This window comes from Cucumis melo, chromosome 4 (assembly GCF_025177605.1).
Source record: "Cucumis melo cultivar AY chromosome 4, USDA_Cmelo_AY_1.0, whole genome shotgun sequence".
NCBI lineage: Eukaryota > Viridiplantae > Streptophyta > Magnoliopsida > Cucurbitales > Cucurbitaceae > Cucumis > Cucumis melo.
In genome coordinates this window covers 33,135,398-33,149,963 of record NC_066860.1, presented here as the reverse complement: position 1 = coordinate 33,149,963, position 14,566 = coordinate 33,135,398, and the positions used below count along the sequence as shown (strand labels likewise).

Here is a 14,566-nt window from a genome sequence, read left to right as displayed (position 1 = left end):
ACAAACGGCAAAATCAGGACCGTCCGGGGTGATTGATTGGGGAATCGAAGTTGTTTTTTTTTTTTTTTTTTTTTTTTAATTCTGTGCAGCCTTCCACAGTGGATAGAGGAGAAATGTCCGACCAAATTATTGATTACTTACAAGTTTACATTAAGTCACGTACAATAATAATGCGATGCCCTATCGCATCAAATTCTTAAAAAACAATATTTACATTATGATTGTGTGTCATTTTTATATGGTATGGAGTATATGGCTCTCTTTTGTATTTATTCTTCACCCTATATTACACGTGAGGTGGAGATTTACATTTATTTATTGACATATATATTCATACGAAATATAAAAAAAACTATTATGATTGTTTCGTCGAAATGAATAATCTAATTTAATTGACATGAAGATGTGTTAGTAATTAAAAGATTTATGATTAGATTGAATCCATATCTCCTATCTAATTTCACTTCATAGGATTCAATCTCTGTAATAGTGGTTGATGTTGCCTTGTGATACTGTTTGGGGTTCTTCTATTAGTGAAACGGTATAGGTTGGGATGCTTCAGGACTAGAAACGTGCTTAACTGCTGGGTGATATGTATGTGCAAAGGCTTTTGTCTTCAGGTGTGTTGTTACGGATGAAATTGAGGGCTAAAGTTAGTAATTTAATCTTTAATTTTACTTTATTGAGGTATTGGTTTACATTATTCTTCCTAATTATTCAAGGTTAATTTAAAATTCACACATGATACAACTACCAAAGTTTTGGTATAACTCAGAAACATTCCTCGTGTTACTATTTTACTTATTTTTGTTTCTAATAATTTTGATTGATTCATACTTGAAATTCAATAATGGGCCAACTTTCATTGATCATGAAATATCCTAATTAAATTAACTATGAATAAATTTTGATAATTTTGAAATTATAATAAAGTATTTTTTGTGTTGATGTGAAGGAGAATGTAGAACGGAATACATTTAATAATAATTTGATGTGATATAAAATAAAATAGTATATCATGTCAAATGTTTAGTGGAATTAATATGCATACCATGATCAACCACTCCTTCATAACTTAGTTTGTTAGTGCAGAATATACCGCAGAAGCACAACCATATTAGTCGTTTGAAATTTTAGAACCCTTAATGCTTATATTATTATTTGCAACAACATTGGGGGTCGAATCTTGTGATAGTTTATATTTTGATTCCCCCTTAATTAGGGAGCTATCCAAGAGACATATTTTTTTGCTAGAGTAGATACTTCCTAGGATTTCTTAGTGGAACATAGAGTTTGATTGGATTTTGCCACTTTAGTACATACTCATCGTCTATAGTAAAAGGTCTAGGTCTAGAAAAGAGTCTAGCTAGCTAGCTAAAGTGTTTTTATCTATCATCTTCGGAAGGAACATAACCTTTGTGTCCATAGTGATACACGAACACATATATCTATCCTATAGCTATGTTTTGTTCATGCATCGAGTGACTTGTTCTACTATTTCTTGCGAATAGCAGTTGAATGGGTCTGAAAACAAATCAAAAGTGGGTCCGTCAAGATAGCATGGGAGGGACCCAGAGTATTGATGAAAAGAAGGAGATGGGTTAGGGATTGTATAGTACAAGTTGCTTCATTTTTATTTATAGAGTGAATAATTTGGACTAATATATATATATAATATGAAAATAAAATTTTCAAATCTATATAATATAAATGTATAAAGAAGAATTGGGGCCATGTACTTTTTATTCACTCCTGACAGACTATGGAATTTTACCCCTTTTGGATAAACATAACATTTAAATTCTGTTTTCACAAACTCTACTTTCACATTTTTAACTTCATATATACTTATGTAATTTCAAAGTATTTTATTTTAATTACAAACAAGTATACTAATTTAATATTATACTTTTATTAAATTAAATTAATGCTTTCCTAATTTTATTCCTCTTGGATAACTTTCATATTAACATTATCAATTCAGTAAAAGTAAATAAAAGAATATAAACGTAAAATTTTAAAAAAAAAATCGAAAAAGAACATTTAAAAGCACATAGATTGAAATATATTCATACATTTACGTTAGGTTTCAATTTGGATGACTTTAATATTTGTGATATGTGCTTTGGTAACTAAAAAATGGGATTGAGTCAAATGAAAAGGACAGGATCATGGAGGATGGAAAAGGCCAAGTAGCTATCAATAGAAGGGAATGAGTTTAAGAGGATTTGAATGGACATGGATAACGATATTAAAAAAAAAAAAAGAAAACTGTTGAACAAGGTAGCTACAATTTTCAATTTGATTGTGCAACTATCTCTTTAAATAGGTTTTTTTTTTTTTTCATGGTAAAGTAAAAAAGAAAGATAGGTAAAGAAAAGAAGTAAAGAGCAAGAATCAAAAATGACATTAATGGCATAGCCCATCTCCTATCCCTTTCAAAACTATTTTTTTTCCCCTCTTGAAACAGAGTTACATGTTTTATCATTTAAGTGTGTGAAAGATGGTGGTTGAGAGATTTGGAAAGAAATATTAGATCCTCTTCCATTTCATACCCTCAAACACATTTCTTTATTTATTTATGTATGTATGTTTCTTTTTACTCTCAAAGTGTTTTGAGATATCACCATCAAACCCACTTATTTGATCTCCTTTGATTTCATAGGAATGCTCCTTTTTTCTTTCTTTCCTTTTTTGAAATTACATTAGTTTGATTATTTATTAGAAATAGTCTCAATCCATCTATAATTTTTGGAACTATTTTTTTTAATGAAAATAAAATAAAGACCACAAGAACTATTTTTTTAACCAATTAGTGGGAACATTCAATCAATTTTCAAACAAAATTTCTAAAAGTTTTAAAAGCTTATTATTGTTTAGAAATTAGAAAATAATTCAATTCATCAATCTATATACAAAATTTGTCCTTGGTAATTTTAATTTCTTCAATTCATGTATTAGTTGAACGTGCATGTTCTAAAATTGTCAAGGGAAGTATAAGTTGATGAGCTACCAACTTTTTATTAACAAATGTTATCATACTATTTTAAGTTTCATCACCCACTAAACAGATTTCACCCCAAGAGTCATTTTCCCCATAATATTCTTATTCATTATTCATATACCCATTAAATGCATTCCAATGAAGAAAAATAATAAGAAAGAAATACATTTGATTTCACATTATAATTTTTGTGTTTATTTGAATTGGCCAAAATATAAGCATGGGTCCCATCCCACAATTCCATTAAGGCAACAATTTATCCCTTACTTATTTATTTATTTATCTCCCCATTCTCTATTCTATTTCCCCCTTGGCCCTTCCCACTCTCACTCTCCTATTCCACTTCCACTCTGCCCATGGCCTTCTTCTCCCCCCTCCTCCTCCTCCTCCTCCTCCTCATTTCCCCCGTCGCCGCCTCCTGGCCTCCCTCCCCTGGCTTCTGGCCCAGCACCCGCTTTCGCTCCATGGAATTCTACAAAGGCTTCCGTAACCTATGGGGCCCTCAGCACCAAAGCCTCTCCCAAAACACCCTTTCCATTTGGCTCGATCGCACCACCGGCAGCGGCTTCAAATCCCTCCGCCCTTTCCGATCCGGCTACTTCGGCGCCTCCATTAAACTCCAACCCGGCTACACCGCCGGCGTCATCACCTCCTTCTACGTATTCCCCTATCCCCTGTATTTTTCAAATTTTTTTACGTTTCTGTGTTTCGTCTTTCCCTGTTTTGAAATTCATTTCTCTCTTTCTCTTAATCCCAGCTCTCGAACAACGAAGCCCACCCAGGATTCCACGACGAAGTTGACATCGAATTCTTAGGAACCACATTCGATAAGCCGTATACATTACAAACCAATGTTTACGTTAGAGGAAGTGGCGACGGTCGAATCATCGGCAGAGAAATGAAATTCCATCTCTGGTTCGACCCCACTAAAGATTTTCACCATTACGCCATTCTATGGCGTCCAAATGAAATCATGTACGTAAATTCATTAACCCGCCCCCATCATCATTCAATTTCACTGTGAATCCATCTGGGTTCGTTTCTCTTTAAACCACTCCGTTTTTCTTTTACTTTCTTTGTTTTCAGATTTCTTGTTGACGACATACCCATTAGAAGATACCCAAGGAAAAGCGCTACGACATTTCCATCAAGGCCAATGTGGCTTTATGGTTCGATTTGGGATGCATCTTCATGGGCAACGGAGGACGGAAAATACAGAGCCGATTACAGATATCAGCCATTCGTGGCGAAGTATACGAATTTTAAAGCAGGGGGTTGTTCGGCGTACTCACCGGCATGGTGCCGGCCAGTGTCTGCGTCGCCGTTCCGGTCAGGGGGCCTGACTAGGCAACAGAGAAATGCAATGAAATGGGTGCAAAGCCATCACTTGGTTTATAACTATTGTTGGGATAATAAGAGAGACCACTCCTTAACACCAGAGTGTTGGCATTAGAATTTCAGGGGTCAAAAAGAGAAATTAGGCTTTTTTTTTTATGGACTGAAAGTGAAAACTCCATTAAATTCTTGATGTAATTTCTTCTTCCTTTTCTTTTTTGGGTGATTTTATTATTGGTTTGAAAAAAATTTTAATTTTGAAAGAAGGGGGTGGGGGTCCCAAATGGAAAAGAAATGGCACAAAAGAGGAACAGATACGAGAATTGTTGACCTTATAGGGTCCAAAATCTCATCTTAGAAAAAGGGTAAAAAAAAAAAAAAAAAGTATTTTTATGCCAACAAAAATAAATGAAATATTGTGTGGTTCTTTCCCCCCTTTTCTTTTATGGAGGTGTGAATGTAGTTTAGACTATTTTTCTTGTCATTTCAAAATGACATGTCCCATTATATAAATTATGAGATTGAGTTCAATATTATTCTTAGCTTGTGATTATACTTCTTTTTAGAAAAAATAAAATAACTTTTGAAGTTATAATCATTTTACTAAAAATGTGATTTAACAAGACTTTAAATCCTCACAAAGTACTTTTAAGAAGGAAAAAAAAAAAAAAAAAAAAAAGGTTCAAATTATGTTTTTCTAGTTTGTTTATGTTTTAGGGTGTAGGGTTGTTCTAAATTACATGTTGTGCATGTGTATTTTTATAAAACCTAAGACTCTGAATGAATGAATACACTTGATTGATTGGAAATGAAAAGTTTTGGCTCAAACTTCATAGGCTAAAGATAGAAGATTAGAAAAGTATAAAGGGCTTCCAATATTTAGCTTTTTTTCTAAAAATAAAATAAATAAATAAGAAAATTCAGTATATGTAATTTTTATTTTCTATGAGATAAAAATATGAGCATCAATTATTGATTGGTAGGGTAAAGTGAAGCCTATCATTGAGATGAGTAAAAAATAAAGTTTGACCTATATATATATATATATATATATATATATATATAAATTAAACTATTACTATTTATTATATTACAAAAATAAGTTGCATCATATAATTTTAATAATAGTTGTAAATTACTTAGATTAGATTGCATCTTTATCAAATCAAGAGTCTTATATATTTAAATTACAAACTAATTTTTTTAAAAAATAAATAATTATTTATTATGTTAACTAGATATCAATAATAAAAAAAATAAAACATAACTTAGTAATTGAAACACCAATTACTATGAAAAAAAGTGGATGACTTGATCTATTTCTTTTCTTTAAAAAAATTTGACGACATTTAATTCAAAAATAGAGAAAAAAGAAAGAAAGAAAACTTTTTGAGTACAATTATTAAATTTTCATGTTTTCAAATTTGGTTCTTTTTATTTACAAAGGTTTACTTGACAGTTACAGCTGAGGTGTTTTAATAAATTTAAATTTGATTATTAATAAGTAAATTAATTTTTAAAAATTTTAAAAATGAACTAATATTTTACAAGAACATATATATATATATATATATAAACTTTTTCTAAAATTTCAATAATATCAAATCTCTCGCGAAATAATTATATTAATTATCATTTAGCTAACCTCACTTCAATTAATTAGACTGAATTATATTTATAGATAAAAGCTAATTGAATCGTGTAAACGGTTTAATTTTCAAACGTCTTTCTTAAGTAAAATAAAAGCATACCCCAAAAGTCTTTTCAACTAATTAAATTATTCCTAAAGGCTAGAGACAAGGGAAAAAGGGTTAGCAAAATAATTAATGTGACAGGATGTTACATCAATATAATCTTTATTATAATTATGCATACTACCATGTTTTACCTATAAATAGGTATTATGAGTTAATTATTTAAGATAATTAGTGATACAACTTTATGTAATCATTTTAATTATATATCTATATATAATAACCACTCTTAAAGTCCATCATTCTCAAAGCTAGTATGCATGGCAAAATTCAAACCGCTCATGACAAATCACATTAACATCCCATATATCACAATCCTATTGTGGTTTTTAGGTTTAGGGAAATGAAATATATACTCTCGAATTTTATCGGCGTTTCTCTGATTCTCAAATATAAAATTGTATTTTCAATAAAACTTCTTTCTCACTTTGCTAGTGGACGTGGTTAACACAATTTGTTAACAAATCATACAAATAGGTCAAATTTTTGTATATTATTTTATGTTTTTTTTTTTTCCGTTCTATCTTTGATTAAATATCTATGGCTATATTTTTGTATATTAACGTGAGAAGATGATGATGTCAATATTGCAGTGTCAAATACTAAAAGAGAAAAGAAAAGATACCATTTTGTTAACTTTAGAGTAGAGACAAAGGGAGTGAGACCCCACATTTTGAATCCCAACATAGCAAACCAAAGCACGAAAAGGAAGAAAATGCATTTGAGAGTTTGTAAAGCAAAATACAAGTTTAGTTGGCACAGTTTCATTGGACAAAACCTGTCTCTTTATACACCAATCAAACTCAACCATTATAGATTCCACTTTTTGCCAAACAATAATGATATATATCTAAGAAAGAAGGAGAAGAAGAAGGGAGATGGGAGAGGAGGAAAAACCCAACAAATATAATGTCACAGAAGCTATAAGACTCCATGATGGTGCACATTTAAAATATATGCATGGGTCCAAAAGTAGGGGATATGATCATCTTTTAACATTATATATGTGTATATATTTAATTGGAGTAGTGATAAAAGAGATATTGTGTGGCATGAATATGTTTCCAAACAAAGAAATAAGATAAGCCATTGGCTTCAATAGTCTCTTTCTTTTATCTTCTTTTGGCATCTTTTGCCATATTCAGAACTATTTGAATATTTGTTTGGTTTTTTAGCTTACAATGGCAAACAAATTAAAAGATTGCTAACTTCCAATACATATTTCATATAAGGCTTCTTTTGTCAGTTTCCACTTCCCAAACATTCTTTTGCCTCACCCATGTGGGATGTTGAGAAGTTTACCCAAACTCTTCTTTCTTTCTTTTCTTTTTCATTTTTTTTAAGTATTTGTTTGGATCGACTTTTACGTACTTATATATTTATTTTTTTTATTATTTACGAATACTTATTCAAACATCTAGAAAGTTAACACAAACACAATCTAATCTTTAAAATGTTAACTGTGTGTATTTTGCTTTTCAAATATTATGTAAACTTATATAACTTCCGACTTCAACTTTACCCTTCCAAAACTTTCCTTAGAAAGCACCTTTGCAGGGATTACTTCTTCTTTTAATAATCTCAAGAAATAATTTTTTTTTTTTTTTTATAATTCTTATCTAATAAAAGACCATCACGTTTAGAATGAAAAGAAAGAAAACTAGATTTGTTAAGCAACCAAAACACTTTCATTTTTATAGAGATTGAATTTTAAGATATATTTTCACATTATCAAACGATCATTGAAGTAAGAAACAACACATCAATTTTCTCATATACGTACTTGCATTGTATTTATACTTCTCATGTAGGATTTCTTTATTATGTACTAGAAAAAAAAAAAACAATAATCTTCTTATCTCTTTAACATGAACCAAGGAACATAAATTAAAGCTGATACTATATAAGCCCTTATGCTTTCAAATTAAACCAAAATATCTTTGTAAAAAAGGGGGGGGGGGGGTATGATGGTCTAAGTATGGAACTAAAGTTTGTAATGATTATAAAAAACTTTACTTATTAAAAATGCCATTATTGCATGTTATGAAATGAAAGCCCATGTATTTATTATAGCATAAGGAAAGACCAAATAGATGATCACAGAAAGGACAGAAGTTGAAATAATTTAGGGATGACAGAAAAGGGCCCATAGCTAGGCATCTAAATCTTTTATGTTGAAGAAGAATACATGAGGAGCCATGTGCCTAAAAGCCACAAATCTTTACCCTCTAAAAAAAAGAAAAAAGAAACAAATGCCAAAATGAGAAAAAAAAGACAATAGAATTTGAAAGAAGCTAAGCTCTGAGGACTTTTTTGAGTGGTGGGCTTTGGATTTGAGTGACACATTATATAGCCCATTATTATAATGATAAGTCTTGTCCAAAGTTTGAGTTTGAGCTGTTACATCTAAACTACTAACACACATTATATACATTATTTATGACATTTTGCTTTCATTATATCTTTTGTCTTTTTTTTTTCTTTTTTTTTTCTTTCTCTTTTCTTTTAAGATTGATCCTCACAATCACCATGTTCAATGATTTGTGGATATAAAAGATAATATTCTTTAAGAGAAAACCCTTAAAGTTGTTTCATGTAACAATAATTGTTGGAAGAAGAGCAAGCTAACCATGCAAAAATGCTTGGTTGGAGATAGAGAAGCTTGTTAAGACACTTATCATCTAACATGAACAAAAAAGTAACGTGAGAGTGAGATAGGAGAGGAAAAGAAAACTGCAAAGAAAAAAATTTGGACGTAAATAAAAATAGTTTAGTGAAAGAGCTCCATAGTTTGAGTAGACACAAGTTAAATTTATTTGGTGTTTTCATTTCTCATCTTAGTAATATCATAGATGTGCATGGTTTTGGTTTGGTTAGATTTAGGCAAAATCATTAATTAAATTGAATCAACTGGTTTCGAAAATTTGTGTGTGAAGAAACCAATTTGAAGCACGAAAAGGACAACAATGTCATCACCAACAATAAGGAGTGGCTCATCTTTGACGATAAGAGAAAATAGGTGAGAATAGACATGGATCATAAAAGATTGTCACTAACGGAGAAGAACATAAAATGAAAATCGATCACTTTAGAATTTAGGACATTTCAAACTCATACAAAACCTAATTATTCCTATGAAGAGAGTAAATGAAGAAATTCAAATTATGAATATTTTCATCCTAATTTGTATTTATCAAATAAAATTGTTTTTATTTAATAAATAAATAAAAGAAGAATTTACAAACAAAAATGGCCTATTAGCTCAGCTGGTTAGAGCGTCGTGCTAATAACGCGAAGGTCGCAGGTTCGAAACCTGCATGGGCCATCTGTTTTTTTTTAAACCTTTTTATTTCATTTCCTTTTCTCCTTAATATTACGGTTTTCTATTTCTTTTTCCTCCACTGAGATTTATCGAAGGGTCCGTCAGTTGTTCAGATTCGCGATCGTCTTCTTCAATCTCTTGGCAATTCGATTCGAAAATGGTAAAATCCCTCAATTTCTTGCGATTGGTAGCTTGAAATTTTCTTTTACGCTTGTTTTCGGTTTTGATTAAAATCCCTCAATTTCTTGCGATTGGTAGCTTGAAATTTTCTTTTACGCTTGTTTTCGGTTTTGATTAGGTTTGCTTGGCGTGCCTGTTGCCTCTGTTTCTTATTCCAGTCGTCAACGCCCTTCCTGTTCTATTCTATTTAATTATGGTACGCCAAATATGACTCATTTTCTCTTTTGGATCTCATCTTTTCGCATGTTCATCTAATCGCCTTAAAGATTTGGATGGAATTTTTGTTAATATTCATCTCAATTTTCTTTTTCTTTTTATTTTGTTGTTTTTTCTTGAATTTTCTATTAGGGCAAAATTTATGGACTTTTTGGCTGGGAATATAGAAAACCGCAGGTGGTACCGCCGGCTTGTCCCTATCGCCCTGCTGCCAAACAAAATAGCAATGTGAGTGATTCTGCTATCGTTTTTACTGAATTTTGGTTTTTAAATTGTCTTTTGACGAGCAAGATTAGGTAATTGAATGGACTTTTGTTTAGAAACTGGATACTAATGATGTGTGCATTTTATGTAGAAGTTTAAGCTTTTATCAATTTGTCTTGTTATTGACCAAATGCTTGTTGCTAAGGTAGTTTTCGGAAACAATGAAGGAGTTTGGCTTCTGCAATTTGTATTGGTTAATTTTTTTTTTCTCAAGAAGTCACGTTTAATAATTTTTGCATACTGAGGAGATTTAATAGGATTGCATCTCGTTACTTAATTACCTTCTATCGAATTGTGATTTTGGGTAATGATAGAACGTTCAGTTTTCTTTGGTACTTTGGGGTAGAAACATATATACAAGATTAGGAAGGAAAATGAACTAACTTGAAGACATTGGAAATAATTGATGGGTTCGTAAATAAGGAAGACTAACGTTAATTAGGCACTTGTGTCTATTGTTTTGTACTGTTAGGGTAGTTTCAAAAGAGCAATGACCTTTACTTAAACAGGTTCAATTATTTGTTTATTCATTTATTTTGTAAAGAAGCTGAAATAAATTCATTCAGCGAACAAAACTGCCCTAAAGGAGAAATGAGAAGATGTCCCATTATCTAAGATGAAGGATTACATAAAAGGCCCATCAATCTAAGTCGATGATAGAGGTTGAATCAGGAATAATGACAAAATGAAGAAAAAAGAAAAAAAGAAAAAGACGAAAAGAGCTTATGTTTGGCTCTCCAATCAAAGAGCTCGAACTGTAGAAGATCATCTAAATTCTTTGGAGGAAAAGTTTCCCCCGAAGATGTTGAGAGAGACTCTTCACTTCATTTACACCTCCCGTTGTTTCGATAATTACCCTTCAATTCACCAAGGAAAAAGGCCTCAAAGCTGCCCTTTTTTGTTAGTTGTGAATGAATAAATTAGAGATGGATTCTTTTGAATTTGATCGCATTCTTAGATTCCCCTCCCCCCCCTCCAATTTTCTCTTCTCTATGTCGATCCCATGCATTTTTTATTATCTCAAGCTGCAGAAGACGTCAGAGATGTATACTACCTTAGATGAAAGTTGACACAAGGATATGTGTTTTCATTTTCTTGTACAAAACGATACATGTCTTTGTATTAGTTTCTGTATGTATTTTGATGTTTTGTTTATTTCAGACTTCACAGCAGATACGTGGGTGTTCTACATTAAACTAAATCTACTGTTTAGTGGTTTCAATTCTAGAAGTTTTGACCTCTGGCTGTTTGAAGCAAGTTTTTTTTTTCTTAATCTTAACAGGTGGAGTTGGAACCTCTAGCTGGTCAGCAACACCCACCTCCAAAACCGGTAGATGCCATGGATGATAAGCAAGACTGAGTCTGAAACTTTCTCTTGTACATACCTGTCAGCAAGATGGACAAATATTTGGGACTCTGGACTGGAATCTGTGGAAGCCGTTGATTTTAGGAAACTATGATTCCAATCGGTCAGAAAAAAGAAAAAAAAAAAAAAAAACTTCAAACTTCAAACACTAATACCATCAATACAGTTCATTTTGTCAGTGCCTGCTTTCTGAATAACACCAATACAGACATTGTATGTATACTTTCTGAATAATTTAGTTGGATGGCTTGAATATGTTCTCCTTAGATTTAGTTAATTAATGCTCGTGGATTCTTCTGTAGGAAGATAAAAATGGAATTGGCCTAAAACATTACCTTAATGTCTTCCAACTCTTTTGCTCCGTTAGAAATTTGACATTGATGTCTTGTCTGCTTTATCTGCCTTCACTTTTTTTTTTTTTTTTTCTTGTGAAGTTCTTGGAGCAAGACATGACTAAGGTATTTGTTATTTTCTCGAGGAGACATTAAATTTACATAAGTCAATCAATTTAAATTGTTGCAGTATAGTTACCTTTGAAAACCATCCATGCATTAATTTTCTAACACACCTACGGTTCTCTGAAAATCATCCATTCATGAAAACTAGGTTAATTTTTTAACACACCTACGCTTCTTAGGGATGTTTTCCAAAATAATTATGAAATTTATAATCCCATTAATTTAATATATTTTTATATGGGCGTCTGTAAGGACTTAGGATAGTGTCTATTTTTCCTAAAGAATATTAAACGGATTCAGTTTTGGGCGTCTTGGCTGAAGCGGTGATTTTAATCTCGACGTCTTCACCTACCTCCACTCTGAACTTCTTATAAATATCGAACCACCAGAATTAAGGAAACAACTCCTCCCAACACCGTCGTCCCCGTGATTATAAGAAATGCCTTTCTGTAACACTCCACTCCCAAGCAACTCAAACTCTCCCCTATTTTTCTTCTCCCCCCTGCTGCCTCCATCTGCCGTTCAGCCTCCCTGTCGTACAAATGACCCACCACTTTCACATTCATAATATACGTCCCAATAGGGTTTGCCGCTACTCCAAAATTGCTTAGAGTCGCATAGTACTTCAACCCAAAAATTTCCGATGTGATTGCTAAGATCAACGGCAACTGCGCTCCAAAGCAGAACCCAATTATGATTGGAGAAAAATACAGTGAATTTGGAACTCCGAATGCGATTAGAAGATGGCCGACGCAGGATATAATAAGTGTCCCGAAGAGAAATAGAGGAGGACGTGGGACTTTGAACTTTTTCCATAAATATTCCGATACGAATCCGGAGACTACACGGCCGAGGTAATTCCATATGCTGACCAGAGAGATGAATGTGGTGGTACTCTGAGATGGGTACCCCGAAGACTCTCCGATTTGACCCAAATTGTCCATCGCCGTCAACGTTCCACCGACAGCACAGATTGTGGCCATAAAAAGAATTTTCATATCGACGCTGAAAATGGCTTGTGGGATTGTGTAGTCCTCTCCTCTGTTTGGGGGTTTAAACATATTTTTAAAGCAGGAGTCCGAGGGGGGGGCTCAGTGGCACTGCCGAGATACGTGGCGGTGGTTGTTGAGATGCTAACTCTAGTTGTGAAATTGGGTTTGCGATTTTTCTCTTCCAAACAATCAGTTCCTCTCTGAAAACAATGGCATGGCCAGAGGCAGTAAAAGCAGAACAATCACAACAATGGCACTTCCGACGTATTGTATTTGTTGAAACCGGATACGATTTTGCAAAATAATAAAAACCGTTAACGACCCAGCAAGGCCGAGAGAAATATAAAGGATACGGTAAAAAACTTTGACCTCGTTGGGCTGCAGGAGATCCTTAATGATGCGAACAAAACGGAGGAAAACAACAATGACGGCGGCGGGAAGCCAAGCGATTAAGAGGATAAAAGATTTGGAATTGTTGCCATAAAAGGCATGGTAAAGCTGGGACAAAATGGCGCCGCTTAAGCCGACGTAACCCTTCAATAGCCCCAAAACACTACCACGACTTTCCGGGAAGTTATTGACGCAGGTTACAATAGCCCCTGTATTTGCAAAGGTCTGAGAATTAGCTCCGATGCAAATGTAGAGACACATATGCCATATTTGGGGGTTGGGGATCGGTTTGGTTACGGCTAGCCAAATCATGGTGTAGCCAAAAAGGTTCATGACGGCGCCGATTAGAAGAATCCTCCAAGTCGGAGCTACCTCATTGATGAGGCCGCTGATGACGCCGGCATTGCCACCTAAGCCCTTGAAGAAGCTGAGCAAATTGAGGGTGGTTTGGTCGTAGCCAAAGGAGGATTTGATGTCGGAGGAGGAGAGGGCAAACATGAAGGCGGCCCCGGAGACGGACATCATGAGAATGGAGGCAAAGGCAGAGAACCACCGCCCGAAGAACAACTGATGCCAGAAGGGGTTGCCGGAGGTTGCCATTTTTGTTCCGGGCAGTTATTGGGAGATGTAATGGTCGCTGAGTGGAGTGCATAAATACATTTTGTATTAAAAAGTAAAAGAAAAAAAAAAAAAAAAAGAAGTTTTTACTTTTCCTAAAATTTATTTTATTCAACCAACATCCCTCATTTGATTTAACAGGATGACAATGCTCTTTTGCCCCCCAGATTTGTCACTTTTGTTTAAGAAAATCAGATGGGATAAAAAAAGAAATAGATCTTTGATGTCCATTTTTTATTGACATTGTAGGTATATTTAATAAGGCTACGACGTCGATTGCTAGGGGTTGGAAAATGTTGTATTGAACTGTGCATTTATGACTCTACTATACATGTTTGTTCCAACTTTTCCAAGTGAAAAAGTATTTTTAGAAGATTGATTCTCATATGTTCTTATGTTTGTTTTTTATTAACTTGTTTTTCACACTATGTGAATGTGAAGGTCTCTTTGAGCTTTTTTTTTTTTGAAATAAAAAAGAACTCCTTTTCTTGTGGATGATATTTAATTATAGGAGACCTAGCTAGTAGTTTGTACATTATAGATTTGTTTAAATGAAGGATAAATAATAGGGTTTGTGTCAAATTTAAATATATAATGTGGGATATGACAACTAGAAGCAGTTTACCTATAAGCTCTCTGTTCTAACATTTCGTTTTAAGTGTAACTC

The 14,566-nt window shown here is 33.1% G+C and overlaps 2 protein-coding genes, 1 non-coding gene and 1 pseudogene across 3 annotated transcripts; 3 read left to right on the top strand and 1 right to left on the bottom strand.

Moving 5' to 3' along the window:
- Positions 1-3,304: 3,304 nt before the first annotated feature.
- On the top strand, positions 3,305-4,783 carry LOC103486507 (probable xyloglucan endotransglucosylase/hydrolase protein 32). Its single transcript, XM_008444495.3, has 3 exons — positions 3,305-3,663; positions 3,762-3,979; positions 4,091-4,783. Exons 1-3 carry the CDS (start codon positions 3,361-3,363, stop codon positions 4,455-4,457), a joined length of 888 nt encoding a protein of 295 aa, XP_008442717.1. The 5' UTR covers positions 3,305-3,360; the 3' UTR covers positions 4,458-4,783.
- A 4,561-nt stretch (positions 4,784-9,344) lies between these two features.
- On the top strand, positions 9,345-9,418 carry TRNAI-AAU (transfer RNA isoleucine (anticodon AAU)). Its single transcript has one exon. It is a non-coding gene; the product is annotated as a tRNA-Ile (tRNA).
- Positions 9,396-11,696, top strand: LOC103486509 (uncharacterized). Its single transcript, XM_008444497.3, has 4 exons — positions 9,396-9,575; positions 9,714-9,791; positions 9,944-10,039; positions 11,358-11,696. The coding sequence occupies exons 1-4, from the start codon at positions 9,573-9,575 to the stop codon at positions 11,433-11,435; spliced, it is 255 nt and encodes an 84-aa protein (XP_008442719.1). The 5' UTR covers positions 9,396-9,572; the 3' UTR covers positions 11,436-11,696.
- Positions 11,697-12,015: 319 nt separating this feature from the next.
- LOC103486508 (protein NUCLEAR FUSION DEFECTIVE 4-like) lies at positions 12,016-14,258 on the bottom strand (annotated as a pseudogene).
- Between the last annotated feature and the right edge of the window lie 308 nt (positions 14,259-14,566).